Raw genomic sequence first — 15,604 nt, forward strand, 5'->3', positions numbered from 1 at the left:
TGCAGGAGCAACTGATCTTGTAAGCTTATAGGAAAGACACGTTAATATGGAAATATGGGAGTGCGTCAGTTTTATCGAGAAAATAGGTTGAAACCCTAGCCTCTACATCAAAATGATGCACTTTTTTTTTTAGGTTGACAGAAGTCAACAAGGCCGGTGCAATCAATAAGAAGATTACATTACATGGTGGTAACATTTTTTCTATAATAGTTTCTCCCCCAGCATAATATGAAAATAAGGGAGCCGCCAGATTTTTTTAGCAAAGGTGTGATGGCAACTTTGAATTTTCGCCTAGCCAAATGGCAAATTGCCACTAGTCCGTTGCCAGCACATGCTTTCACACCAAGATACAGTAGCTCGCACCGTCATACCAGCCTCGAGAGAAAAATACGAATCCACAGTATATGCAGGATGAGCAAACGGCTAGCTCATGTTACACAATGAGTCACAGGAAGATACAACCATTTCATACTAGTGTTGAAATTTAACCCAGAAACAAAGCAACTCTAATTAGTATCCTATAGTTTGACCTTATGAGGTCATATTGCCACCAGATGTCAACAAAGGGTCAGGAACCCATTCCAAATGAAATAGCGGCTCTACTTCTTCAGCTAACTGCAAACAGGCCACGGTTATTTTTCAGCGCAACCAGCATTCTTCAATGCCTCTTGGGCTTCCCTGCAACAATATTTTGAGAGCAAGCACTCAGTGTGATTTCCATACAACTCCTTCTCCCATAGATTAATCGTAAAACAGGTGAGATCACAAAAATAATCTCGTTCACTGAGAAAATTTCCCAATTCAGCGAACTACTTTGACTACAAAATGAACAGTCCATAAATGACTGAACCCACGTGATATTCATCAAGAGACTAATAAATAATTTGCACTACAAGAGACAAAAAAGTGAATGAACCATCCTTCATGTATTTATAACGCCTCTTAATAGGCGCTGATCTATATATGATAAATAATTTGTAGTGGACATATCAAGTGAAAGATTTCATGAAAATATTGAACAGTTACCTTAAAGCATTCTTAATATCAACATTTGTACGGTCAAGCTTCAAGCCATCTTCAAAAGCCTCACATGCTTTTTCGTAGTCCTATAAGTAGGCACCAGCAGATTATCAAGTCCATGATCACCAAAAAACAGAGTGTAACACAAAAATTACCTTCAGTAACATATAAGCTGCCCCTTGTCGATAGTATCCTTTGGGCCATTGAGGTCGAAACCTTGTGCACTTAGTCGCATCAGAGACAGCATCTTCTCCTTGTCCCAGGCGTACGAAGCAGAAACTCCTATTTGCCAGCAAGATTGCATGCTCTTTTACTCTATCTTCAAGTTTCATTGCCTGCAGGGCACCATTTACATGTCATTTTTATTATGAGGTAAGCAGCTTGTGTTTGGAATCCTGACGTGCAAAAGTACCAACATACATTGGGACACAGATTTCTGTCTGCCCCATCAAGAGTAGGTAATCAATCTACTTGTGGTTGATAACCACAAATTCATAAAACAAAAATAACTCGTATCTGAATTAAAAAACAAAGACATTTTGAACGTTTGACAAAAAACGTATGGGAAAAGGTCAATACCTTTATAAGTATACATTTCTCGAACTGAAACAAAACATAAAATTCCTTTATGATCAACCAAAAATGTAAAGGTATTCTGCTGTCAAATAAAAATCTAAGTACCTAGCATAACTGTTTTGGCTTATTAACAGCAGCACAGTAGTCCCAAGTTTGTATTCTATAAATTCCTAAAACCCTTCAAGCAATCAACATGATGCACAATGACTTACACAAGTATACAGCTCCGCTGCTCTCAAATATTCCTTTCTCCTAAAAGCCTCTATAGCCTCCAATTTCAGTTTAGCTATTTTCTCGTCCAGTTCCAGCGGTTGTTTAACCTGGTAAAGAAGTATTTGTGGTCAGCACAAATGTGTAGAACCCACCGACAAGATGCTGCATTTAGGCACAAACAACTATACAACACATCCTCCAGCGTGGGTATGATTTATAATATTTTCGGTGTTTATGAGTATTATTGATATACATAGGAACTACAAAGAACTACAGAACAATGGGGACTAGTACGAAGATAATAATGTTATGCAACTGCAAGTATAGATAGAAGGAATCACGTACTCTTGGGTTCAAATTATAAAACTTCACATGAGAAATGATCCCATCAATACTCCAAACCGGCACAGTTGAAAGAGGTAATGTTAACGGAAATAACATTTCAACAATATCCCTTCTGCCATTAAGTGCGGCAATTTGAATTGCAGTTCTACCAAACTGCAGGAGTACAAGAGCTCATTAATTCCGCGATTAATCGTGTCAACATAAATATCAACTGCACTTGCAAAGAATTTATATATAACTAGCAGAGTACACATGCAGTGCTATGGACCTTAAATAATCATATACAACAGTAGCAAAAACGCAATGCATCATTCTCTTCTATCCCCGCTCACCCTGCAACACCTTAGTTTCGCCTACTGTCGCCATTGCAGCTGTCGGTCAGGTCTGCTATGTCATGTGTTGCTAATGCAACACCTTACTATAACCGGAAGAAGATAAAATATCGTCCTCAGTCTCCCATGTGCTCTCTCCTCCCGTGGCTTAGATCTGCCAGCAGTACCTTATTGCGCTGCTTCACTCATCTCTGCCAAGCGTGGGTCGCTATAGATCTTAGATGCACACATAAAGCATAGATCTTTCATTTTAACCTGCCTTTGTCACTATCTACTCACCCCTCAGCTCTGCCTCCAGCTGTGCTGCCACTACATCATCACCCTGTTTTGTTGGAGCAAACGATCTAAAAAGAATGACTGTAAGAAAGCATTAGCTTCCTTCTTCCTCTCTCTCTATATACCGTCTCTTCGGTCGTTGCACTACTGCTCCACTCTGATGTCATGTTGCTCCATGCTGCATCTCTAACCCCTCGCACCACACAGTCTTATTCAATTCAGCAGACCTCCATCAAGGTTGGTGACATATGGCGCCACATTATTCAGTGTCTCATTTCACTAAGGATAACAAGAGATTCATATATGACAATACCAGCATTCGCTGAAGATTATATCTCTAACTTAATTGCAACGATGCACCATGCTTAAATACATGGTTAAGCAAACGAGACAGACTAGCTTATGAAGAATAAATTTTCCTTCGACACGAGTAAACTTCTACTCTTGAAGTACGATTTGTCACAACAAAAAATACTGGAAAACATAAAACGATGACAAGCACATTATGTCGGAATGAACATGCTTTGATGAGAACATATATATATTGAGATGCACCAGTGTTATGTTAGTTGAGAAAGTGGAGGAAAACAAGAACCACAGATGGCATAGCTAAGACCTTTTGGTGTGAGGAAGGGGTGTTGGCACCTTAATCATATTAGAATTAAAAGTTGAAGACCGTTGAACAACAACAGTTACATAACCTTTGGGCAGAATCACAATGACATGATAAATAGTGGAACAGCTTCTCTACCAAATACGTAAGATAAAGTTTAGGTAAGCCCTCTAAAAGCAAAAAAAAAAAAAAATATATATATAGGAAAACAGCTGAACTCACAGCATCTGGAGTATTGGCATTGGCACCAGCATCTAGCAAGCACTTCACGACGTCAGATATGCCACTACTCGCTGCCACCATCAAATAAGTGACACCAATATAGTCAATAAAATTCACATCAGCGCCAGCCTGCAAAAAAGAATTATAGTGGTCATCCAAAATAGTGCTTGAGATGCCATCTACACTGATAACACAAGCATCGGGGAAATGAAGCTACCCACAAACTGCACTACTTAAGGAAGCTCCATCTGAATACAGATTACTGACCTTAATTAGTAGCCTCATGCATTCCCATGATTCTTTCTGCATGGCCATACCCAGTGGTTTAGAATGAAGGTTGAAAAGCATATTAGGCTGCAGAAAGGGGAGATATCAACTTATTATACTTGTGAAAAGAGGGAAAAAAAGAACAAAAAATAGTACATTCATAAGGAAACAGAGTCAGAGCTGCATGTTTCATTTCGAGAGAACTACATATATAGTCAAATGTTGAATATATTATGTGTATCTTGGTATAGATGGTGAAGCACAAGTACCACAGACGGAAGACGACAACATTTCAAGTTCAGGTTCCAGTGCAAAGTAGTCTCAAATGGTTGGTACATAACCTAACGGCCTTAACAAATAAGGATTTCCTTGGCACAGCACAGCCAAGGGGAGAACAAAGGAAGTGGTACTTACATCTGCATGGTGCTCCAACAAAACTTTCACCACGCCAGCTTCGCCTTTAGAAGCGGCGATATGCAACTGCGGTACCATGCACAGAGTCAAATAGATCCACATCCATTCCTCTTGAAAGCAGAAGTTCAGCATTTTCAGATTGTCCTGCAGATAAGGAGGTCCAGGCATTAGTTTCCTGTTATGATTTATGAACCTGCACAGTGACCCCATTTAGGACAAAGTTTCCAAACGTCATGATACTGGATATTTGAACTTTGAATTTGCATTATGATATTGCCACTAGCTTAAAACATCGGTTGGATGTTCAATTCTATGCATGGCGTCTAGAATCGTTGCTCTATGCATTCTCAATCCTCAAGTGGTCGAACAGAAACTGTGTCATTGCTTTTGGTTCCAATGGTAAATCATTTATGTGTGAGCTTTGCCGATAGACATCACATAGAAACATATGGTAATATGGAAACGTTTTCCATGGTAGTCAATTACTGAACCCTGTATTGTCACAGGCCCAGGTGACAAGATTGTGATTGTTCAAAAGCGGATCAAGTACTCCGTACGCCCCGGGGCTGTGACGGACTGACGGCGATGTGCGTGTGGGCAACAGAGAGCGAGAGATACCAGTCATTGCAGCACCATGTAGCGCTGACCCCATACTTCCACCAGCTGTGGGATCAGCACCGTGATCAAGGAGGTATCTTGTAGTCTCAGGTGTCCCATACATTGCAGAAATAAGCACCGCAGTTACACCTGAAAACAGAAAAAAACCAAGAACATCAACAGAACAGAGTTTGGTTAATGGACAGGACATTTGATCAGCTACTGTAAAAGCACAGGCCAAAGAAAAAACAACTGCAAAAGCAAGCGCTATTTTATTGGGTGTGAAATTGGCTGGGCGTTCACCTTCCATACACCAGCCCGAGTGGCAGAGAGGTGGGCCCTCACTGGGCCGGTTGACGTCGACGCGTACATCCTCGACGATGAGCCTGCAAACGTCCAGCCGCCCGTCCATGGCCGCCAGCATCAGCGCGCGATTCCAGACGCCGCCTTCGTTCTCCACGACGGCCGCCATCTCTACGCGCGCGCACGGCCGTACACACAGATTAGTACCATCAAATCGAAGAAGGAAACCCTAAGGAGGGGGCTAAGGGAGAGTGCCAACGGAGGCACCGCGGCGGCTACCTTTGAGGGCGCGGAGGTCGCCTTCGGCGGCAGCCAGCATGACTGGATGGGTAGCATCATTCTCCATGGCGCCCGATGGGGCGAGAAGGCGAGTGATTCCAGACACCGATAGGCGATAGCTAGCGGCAGAGTGCAGACGGCAGGTGGTAAAGCGTAGCGGGGAAGAAAAGGGGGCGGGCGACGGAGGAACAATGGTTTATTTTCTTTCCCTAAAAAAAGGGTTTCTTTCCTATTTGGTTTTATAAATGTATATATTTTCTACTATAGATTTGGTTAAACTGGACTTCGATAAAAAGCCCAAACGTAGGGTAAATAGAAACCGAGTAAGTAGCGTAAAGGAAAGAGGTCCAATAAAAACTGGCAGTCCAATAACCCTTCTAAATAGGCTAGAAGAAAGTCCACTTTTAGTCCTTATTCTAGTGAAAGTTCACTTTTAATCTAGAACTTCAGTTTGGTTTAAAATAAACCTTGAACTCTCATAATTATTCACATTTAGTCCTTATCTCGATTGAGCTAGGTGAATATTTGCCATGGTTTGCAAGAGAACTCAAGGTAACGATGCAAAAAAAAAAGAGACATGACGATACTGGTAGGCAAAGCAAGCGGGCCTCCATGGTCCGACACTTCAAGAAAATTGGCAATGAGAGAAATCGAGGGAGATACTGGTTTAGGGACGCAACGGTTTCGATGTTTGCATTTAAGATGTTGGGTTCGACATCTTAGCTAGCATGGGCTTGGTCTCGGTTGCTTGCCTCTTTCTTCTTTCCATGTTAGCGATTTTTTTAAATCAACCAAAAAAGATGAAAAGTGCACTGTTTTGAAAGTTTAAGGTATGTTCTAAACTAAATAAGTTTTAGGACCAAAAGTTAATTTCTCCAAAAGTTCAAGGACGAGAAGTGGACTTTCTCCAATATGCTATTAGGGCGGCGGATGGGGAATCGGAACCCAACTGTTGTAGTGTCCATCTGACACCTGTCCCAAAAGCATAAGGATGGCTTGGGAGTGTCGGACAACGCCCACAAACAACACCACTTCAGATATTGACAAGCAGGCCGAAAATGTCATAGGCACAATCACCGGTCACGCGGTAATCTTTCCTTAATTCACACCCACCTCGCCGGCTCCCCAAACGGGGGCTGCCACTTTTCCACCTAGCGATGTTGTGTTTCACCACACCCCCGTTAATGCCCCATCGCCTCGCCGCCTCACCTACCCCTCTCCCATTTTATACCCCTCCTGGTTTGCCGTGTCACCGCACTCTCTCTCTCTCTCTCCCTCTCCCTCTCCCTCTCCCTCCCCCTCCCTCTCCCTCTCCCTCCCTCCCTCCCTCCCTCCCTCCCTCCCTCTCTCTCTCTCTCTCTCTCTCTCTCTCTCTCTCTCTCTCTCTCTCTCTCTCTCTCTCTCTCTCTCCACGCCAGTTGCCTCCAACCAAGACCCAGCCCATGGCGAACAACGACGAATGTGCATCATCACCAGCTCAAATGGCTTCCATAAACTGAGTCGAGGTAGTTGCGCCCTACAATACCCACTTCATGTGTCCACCTAACACGAGGTGCGCGCACAGTTGGTACTTCAATGTCGATGGTATCACAATGCCACTAGTGCACACCAGTGAAAGCGGACTATGAAGGTGTACCATCACCTCCTAGAGATGACGCCAGAGCAGCGGGTTGACCCGATGTGGCACCTCAACAACTATTGGGATAGTGGTTAGTGCATCAATTTAATATGCTTCAACAACTTAACTTGGTTGATGTAGATGAACCTCATTAGTATAGAAGTAAATATTGCTTCATTGAAGCGTGGAATTTTTTTTCATCGAAACTTGAGCACCATATCATGTTTCTCACGACTGTTAGTTGATTGTTGTACTATGTTTTATTTTCTTTGTGAGATCCAAAAAAAAATAAAAAATAAAAGATAAAAAAATAGTAGTTTCACAAATTAAATATTTCATGGTTCAGCAACGTTGCTTCTACTGGTTAAAAACAAATGTAAATATTACTCCATCCGATCCAATCCATATTAGTTGCCACTAATATAGATATATCTAAATAAATTTTAATTTTAGGTATATCCATACTAGTGGCAAGTAATATGAATCAGACGGAGTTATTGTGCATTCTGGAATATTTGAGATTTGCCAACACTAAAACACAGTATCTCGTAAGTTCTCATATGTGGACACCAGCATAAACAAGCCACCGTACATAGGAGCCTACAGCTCCGCAAGCCAGATTCGCATACGTATCGTTTGCAAAATGAGTCGCCCAAGATATAACCAGTTTGACACTTTGTTGACGCTTCACCCTAAACAAAAAAGCAGAACTGAAATTAACATTACTCCTACTATAGTCTGAGCTCATTCGGCCCTATTTAAACGGTGAGTGACGCCAGACGTCAAGAAAGACACACGGACCCGTTCCAAAGAGCGGATCAATTTCTTCAGCTAATTCACTCCAAATAGGTCGTTTTTTTCGATGCAATCAGCACTCTTCAATGCCTCTTGGGCTTCCCTGTAACAACAATATGTTGAGTAAGGAATTGATGTCATTTAGATTAATCATAACAGAAGGTATTCAGCTTTGCACTAGTAAGATCACGAAAAATAATCGTTCCCTGAGAAAGTTTCAATTCAGGGAGATGGAAGCGCGGCTGCTGGAACCGGCGATGTTAGCTCTTGCACTAACCCAGCGAGCTTCTCATAGCCCCTCGCCTGCGACGTTCACTTCAACAAAAACCATTGTCTACCGTGGAGGAAGAGACAAGGATAGAAATGATTGATCGGTAGCTGCCGCTAGGAGAAGCATCTCAAACGCGTCCGGGTCGAAATATGGCTTTCAAATTAAGTTCCCAATTAGTAGATGCTGCTAAAGGGAGTGGGGGTGCCATACACAAAAAGGAAGCGACTCATAGAATGGCAGAGGCAAATAGAGCTCTTGCACATTTTCATTACACACATGATTTTGTTTTCTTTTTTACTCAGACCAAGCGTGCATTACGAGAGCTAACGATATTTGGTACTCTGACAGACTTCAAGGGAGACCACATGATGCTAAGGTTAGTTAAGACTTAAGACTCGGCGCGCCTATGAGCACTGCCACAGCCTGCCACTCTTGGCATGTGCCGGCCATTCATGACCTGTACCTAAGACAGAGGTTTAGCTGATGCTCCCGGTAATTAGATTGTCGCGGCGGGAAACCGGTAAAATGGAGACCGAATCTAGATGCTCAATTAAGCGGGGGGAGGGGGGGCATAGCCACCCGCCCACCCGGTGGCAATGCAGCATTAGCCATCTATCAAATTAGAGATTTTAAGAAAACATTGAAAAATTACCTTAAAGCATTCTTAATATCAACATTTGTACGGTCTAGCTTCAAGCCATCCTCAAAAGCCTTGCATGCTTTTCCGTAGTCCTGTAAGTAGGCATCAGCAGATGACCAAGTCCATGATCATGAAAAACAGAATGCAACTACTATTTTTACCTTCAGTAACATATAAGCTGCCCCTTGTCGGTAGTATCCTTTAGGCCAATAAGGTAGACACTCTATGCACTTAGTAGCATCGGAGACAGCATCTTCTCCTTTTCCCATGCGCAAGAAGCAGAAACTCCTATTTGCCAGCAAGAACGCATGTTCTTTTACTCTATCTTCAAGTTTTAGTGTCTGCAGTACACCATTCACATACCGAGTTTATTATGAGTTAGTTGAGCATCTTGTGTTTGGAACGCTTACATACAAAAGTACCCAGATACATCAGGAGACAACTTTCTGCCTGTCTCACCAAGAGCTGGTAATCGACCTGCCTACCATCGGTAACCACAAATTTATAAATGAATAAAAACTTGTAACTTCTGAATGCAAATTAAAATTCGTTGACGATTCAATCTTTGCAAAATATATGTGGATAAGTTCAATACCTCTATGGATACTCATGTATCTAACTGAAACAGAAGACAAATTTCCTTTATGATCAACGAAAGTTCCATGGAGTTACTTGCTGTATAATTTACCTTTTGTTACTTTATAATACTCGTTTGAATATCATGTACTACAAAAAAATTTGGTAATCAACACCGTTTATTATATTTTAAGCATAAGTACATCAATATGACTAGCCGGTCCTAGAGATAAGGACAACCAGAATGAAAATAAAAGGTACATTGAAAACAGTCTTGATTGAAAATCCATAGGGACACACCGATCTAAAGCACCCATACATGTCATTGGGAGTTGATCATCTACTATGTACTTCGCCATTCAGCAAGTTATGTGGAGTTGATATTATAAATAGAGTGATGGATTTGTGGTGGTTATATACCTCTTTAGATACTTCACATGCCTTTTATTACAATGGAGTAGAGTAACACATCCCATTCTAACCGTAATAAATGATGTAATGAAGGGCGCTAATATGGTCTTTTCGGTAGGTGTTTGGTTGGTACCATGCACTAGATTGGCAAGAAAATTAACTGAGAGTGGGGAAAGGGGCCCGTGAACGCCAAAAGCTGGCAATCAACCAAACAAAGGGATGGACATTGCAAAGAAATTGGCAATTGAGTTTGAACACAAAACAAAAATATTATACGAGTAGTGTGATATTTTAACCCCGTCCGATGGCATATAACCATATGCTATCCACTGTGAGTTAGATCAAGCTTTGAGCTTTGCATGTTTTATGTTTCTACACTATGCAGCATTGTACTGACCGTGATGAGCTAATTCATATTTAGCTTATACGGCATTTATACCATATGCATATCAGGCAATGAGTTATTAAGAGTCAAGTCTAGACTTGGCGGCACTGTATAATTGATTTCATCCAAGACGTGGAATGGGTATGTGCAAAAAACAAGATGACGGAAATACGAAAATTCTAAAAGCGCAAACTGCCTATGGATCTAGGGGGTATGGCCCACAGGGCATAGCAACATACTCTCTCCATCACAAAATATCTTGCTTATAAGTTTTAGTCGAAGTCAAACTTTGTATAGAGTTAGACAGACTATATAGCAAAAATTATTATTATCTATGATATGAAATGTATATAATATGAAAATGCATTTCACTGTAATTCTAATAATATTGATTCCATATTATAAAAGTTGGTATATTTCGTTATATAATTGATCAAACTTTACAAAGTTCGACTTTCACGCAAAATTATGCGCAACATAAATTGGGGTGGAGGGAGTATTTCCAATACATTACATGCGTCTTAGTTGTTCAGCAAGACCCTCAAATGACATATATCAGGAACCCACATAGTATTATATATCTTCTTAAATATATGATCGTAAAACAAAAAAAAATACCAACTATTTTGGAAAGATCTCGAGTACTCAAAGAAGGGATATTGAACTAGTTTACAACTTTACATGATAGAACAGAGGACATTTAACCATTGATCACACTTAATGCATTTCTGCCATACTTGCTAGCTAACAAAGTAAAGGTGGTCTACTTGTTAAATAAAAATCTCAGTACCTGGCACAAACAGATTTTGCCAAATTAAGGTAGCATGAAAAGTAAACTATAGACACAAGTTTTTATTCTAGAAAATCGCAACAGCTTTCAAACAATCAACATGATGCACAATGACTTACATAATGATACAGCTCTGCTGCTCTCATATATTCCTTTCTCCTAAAAGCCTCTGTGGCCTCTGATTTCACTTCCGCTATTTTCGCTTCCAGTGCCAGCGGATTTTTAAACTGGTAAAGAAATATTTGTGGTCAGAACAAATATGTCAAATCCATAAACAAGATGCTGCATTTAGAAACTAATAAGATGCAACACATCCCCCAGCATGGGTATGCTTGAACATAACATTTTCAGTGTTTATGAGTATCATTAGTATGCATAGGAAGAACTACTGGACAATAAGACTACAATGACGATAAATAACATTCGGCAACCGCAAGTACAGATGTAAGGAATCACATACTCTCGGGTTCAAATTAAAAATGTTCACATGTGAAAGGATTCCATCAATACTCCAATCCGGCACAGTTGAAACAGGAGAAGTTAACGGAAATAACATTTCAACCATAGCCCTTCTGCCATGAAGAGCAGCAATTTCAATTGCAGTTGTACCAAACTGCAGGAGAAGAGTTGGTTAATTTTGCATTAGATCATCAGCATAAATAGCAACTGCACTTGCAAATAATTAACTAGCAGAGTACCCATGCACTGCTATAGATATTAAATAACCATATATACAAAAGTAGCAAAAACACAATGCATCATTTCCTCTGCCACACCATGGCTTTACCTCCTGTCACCATGGCGCATGCCAGTTGGCTCTGATATCTCATGTGTTGCTAATTCTAACATCATCTTCATCCTCCCCTGTGCTCTCTCCTCCCATGGCATAGATCTGCCACCACTACCTTACCGCTCTGTTCCACTTATGTTTGCCAGGGTGAGGGTGCTATTTATCTTAGATACACACATAGAGCACGACCACGAGAAGACAAATATTTGACTTTGGCCCCATCATGCACTCAATCATCTGCTCTGCCTCTCGTGTGTTTCCACTACATCACCACACTATTTTGTTAGTGCATACGATTCTGCGGATTCTAAATAGAATGACCGCAAGAAGGCGTTACTGTATCCGCCTCCTTCCACCTTTCTCTCTCTATGTCGTCTCACGGATCCGTTTCTGGTTCCTCGGTCATTGCACTAGCGCTCCACTCTACTGTCTCATTGCTCCATGCCGCATCGTGCAGCCCCTCGCGCAACACTGTCTTTTTCAATTTACCAGGCCTCCATAAGGTTGGTCGCTTATGGAAGCATTAAGTGTCTCATTGCACTACAGATAGTAACTAATCCCAACATTCACTGGAGATTATTACATCTCTAATTTAAGTGCAGCAACACACTGTGTTTAAATACACAGTTAAGCAAAAAACCACAGTAGATTCTAAACAATAAATTATCCTTTGACAGGAGTAAACTTCCACTCTTGAAGTACAATGAGACACAACGACTACAAGGACATTGTTGAAAAAATGTATGAGAACTTGAACGTGCTTCAATTTGAAATAGTAGAAGACACAGAGTACGATACACCGGTATTATTTTACTTGAAAAACTGGAAGTAAAAAAGAACCACGGATGGTATAGCTAAGCCCTGTGGGTGTGAGATATATGGGATGGGAAGGGTTGCTGATACCATGACTCGTATTAGAACTGGAAGTTTAAGACATTTCAACAAGTAGTTAGTTGGCTACATAAGAACTTCACAAAATCACAATGGCATGATAAAAGGTGGAACAACTTCCTCACTAAATACGTATGATGAAGCTTAGCTAAGTCCTCCAAAAAAAAAATCCAAAGCAGGAAAATTGGAGAACATCTGAACTCACACCATCTGGAGTATTGGGATTAGCACCAGCATCCAGTAAGCACTTCATGATGTCAGGTAAGCCATTATTTGCCGCCACCATCGTGTAAGTGACACCATTATAGTACAAGAAATTCGGATCAGCACCAGCCTGCGTACATGAATTATTATCTGATCATCGCTTGAGATTCCATCTACACAGAAAATTACGCACAAAGAAAAGGAAGGTGCCCGCAAACTACGCTACTTAAGAAAGCTCCATATGAACAAAGATTACTGACCTTAAGGAGTAGCCTCACGCACTCCAATGATTTATTCTGTATGGCCAAACCCAGTGGGGTAGAATCAAGGTTTAAAACCTTGTTAGGCTGCAGAAAGTGGAGATGTCAACTTATTATATTGTAGAAGGAGAAAATGAGAAAAAAGACCATTCGTAGGAAAACAGAGTCAGAGTTAGCATATTTCACTTCTGCAGACAAGGTGAACCTGTTTCACTTTGAGAGAGCTACATGTAGTAAATAAAATGTTGAATATATGTGTAGCTTAGTATAGATGGTGAAGCACAAGTACCACAGAGGGTACACCACAATTTTTCCATTTAAGATTCCAATGCGAGATAGTCTCAGATGGGTGCTACACAACCTAACGGCCTTAACAAATAAGGATTTCGTTAGCGCAGCCAAGGGGAGAATAAGGAAACAGGTGCTTACATCTGCATGGTGCTCCAACAAAAGTTTCACCGTGCCAGCTTCACCTTTAGAAGCTGCAACATGCAACGCGGTTCCATGCACAGAGTCAAATAGGTCCACATCAATTCCTCTTGAAAGCAGCAGCTCAATGGTTTCGTATTGTCCTGCAAAGTAGGTTTTATAAAGTATCAATTAGGGGACCAGGCATTAGTTTCCCGTTAGAACGAATTTCTAAATGTCATAATATTGAGAATACAGATATTTAAACTTTAATTTGTATATTCAGATGTTGGAAAATAGAGCAAATCATCAGTCTTATACAGATATTTAAACTTTAATTTATATTTGTACATTATAGAACAAACCGTCAGCCTATGAGCAAACAAGACCTTCTAGAGCAAACAACACTTTATTTTGAAACCTCAAGTGGCTGAACGCGAACTCTGTCATTGACTTTGGTGCAATCATTAGATCATTTATTACACGCGTGCTTTGACATCATACAGAAATATATGGCAAGATAGGCTAATATGGAAAAAAATTGGCATGATTGGTCATAGGTGCCAATGCTCAATTTCCATGTCACCGGGGTGACAAGATTGCAGGCGGTCAAAAAACAGAAATCCTCCATACTCGAGTGGGATTGGTGCATACCGTTGAGCACAGCACCATGTAGAGCTGTTCCCATACTTCCAGCAACCGTTGGATCAGCGCCGCAGTCGAGAAGATATCTCGTGGTAGCAGCTGTCCCAAGCATTGCAGAAATACACACTGCGGTGTGGTTACCTGAAACCAGAGCACGTACGGACATGAGGTTCTGGGAGGAATCGAACCACTATACTAACTAGTCCTGCATGTCATTGACGGAACAAAGTTTAAAATTAATCAGGGGAAGGACATTTTATCAGCCACTGTAAAAATTAATTGCTATTTGGTGTTCAATTTTCCAACCACCAGATAACCGAAACCCATGCATTTCGATGCAGAGTTGCAGATTCGAGTAAGTTGAGTGATTGGTGTCCAGTTTACACATAAACCAAAATAGATTTCTGCTGCTCCTAGTTTGGCCCGAATCGAAGCGAAGAGAGAAGGGCGAACCTTCATCGTCACTGATGGGTTGGTTGACGTCGACGCGGACATCCTCTACAATCAGCCTGCAGACGTCCAGCCGCCCTTCCATCGCCGCCAGCATGAGCGCGCGGTTCCAGATGCCGCTTTCGTTCTTGACGACGGTCGCCATCTCTACGGGCGCGCGCCACATTTCCACATTACCGTCAAATTAAGAAATAAATAAACCCTAGGGGCAAAGGGTGAGTGCTAGTTGAGGGAGAAGCCAGCGGCGGCGCCGAAGCAAGGCGGCTACCTTTGAGGACGCGGAGGTTGCCTTCGAGGGCGGCCCGCATGATTGGGTGGGGGACAAGATCCTTCTCCATGGCAGAAGGTGAGTGCTTCGACGAGACCCCCATGGCTGGCTGGCTAGCGGCAGTGGTAGACGAGACGACGACTACGGTGGGACTGGGTGGGCAGCGCACGGTGGTGGCCGATCGCCGACTGGAAGAAACCCTATTGCTTCGTGCGCCTCGTTCACATTGCAGGCCCAGTAAGGCCCCCTACCGTGGGCCGATGCTCACGGGGAGGGCATATCTTATTTGACGCTCAACACGAAGGATGTCTCGTTAACGCATACCCCACCGAGAGCATGGGCCTGGCCCGTTAAGCAGTGACGCCAGAGTTGAAGAAGACCACATCGTCGGAGGTGGGGACTGGCGCGTAGTTGACGTGGGAGTTAGAAATCTTTGTGGTGTAGCTTTTCTTCAGTTCCCCGGCAACGGCGCCAGAAAATATGCTTGATGGCGTGTATTTCACACGTTCGTTGGGGAACCCCAAGAGGAAGGTATGATGCGCACAGCGGCAAGTTTTCCCTCGAAAGAAACCAAGGTTTATCGAACCAGGAGGAGCCAAGAAGCACGTTGAAGGTTGATGGCGGCGGGATGTAGTGCGGCGCAACACCGGGGATTCCGGCGCCAACGTGGAACCCGTACAACACAACCAAAGTACTTTGCCCCAACGAAACAGGTGAGGTTGTCAATCTCACCGACTTGTCTGTA

At 42.1% G+C, this 15,604-nt stretch overlaps 1 protein-coding gene and 1 pseudogene across 1 annotated transcript; both read right to left on the bottom strand.

Moving 5' to 3' along the window:
• Positions 1–379: 379 nt before the first annotated feature.
• LOC124653185 lies at positions 380–5,641 on the bottom strand (annotated as a pseudogene).
• Positions 5,642–7,906: 2,265 nt separating this feature from the next.
• LOC124656624 (ankyrin repeat, PH and SEC7 domain containing protein secG-like) lies at positions 7,907–14,635 on the bottom strand. The gene is made up of 10 exons (XM_047195334.1): positions 14,595–14,635; positions 14,151–14,282; positions 13,518–13,660; positions 13,089–13,175; positions 12,830–12,958; positions 11,404–11,556; positions 11,063–11,170; positions 8,943–9,122; positions 8,794–8,873; positions 7,907–7,973 (listed from the first exon to the last, which is right to left on the bottom strand). The coding sequence occupies exons 2-10, from the start codon at positions 14,251–14,253 to the stop codon at positions 7,907–7,909; spliced, it is 1,050 nt and encodes a 349-aa protein (XP_047051290.1). The 5' UTR covers positions 14,254–14,282; positions 14,595–14,635.
• Positions 14,636–15,604: the final 969 nt, after the last annotated feature.

This window comes from Lolium rigidum, chromosome 5, assembly GCF_022539505.1.
Source record: "Lolium rigidum isolate FL_2022 chromosome 5, APGP_CSIRO_Lrig_0.1, whole genome shotgun sequence".
Lineage (NCBI taxonomy): Eukaryota > Viridiplantae > Streptophyta > Magnoliopsida > Poales > Poaceae > Lolium > Lolium rigidum.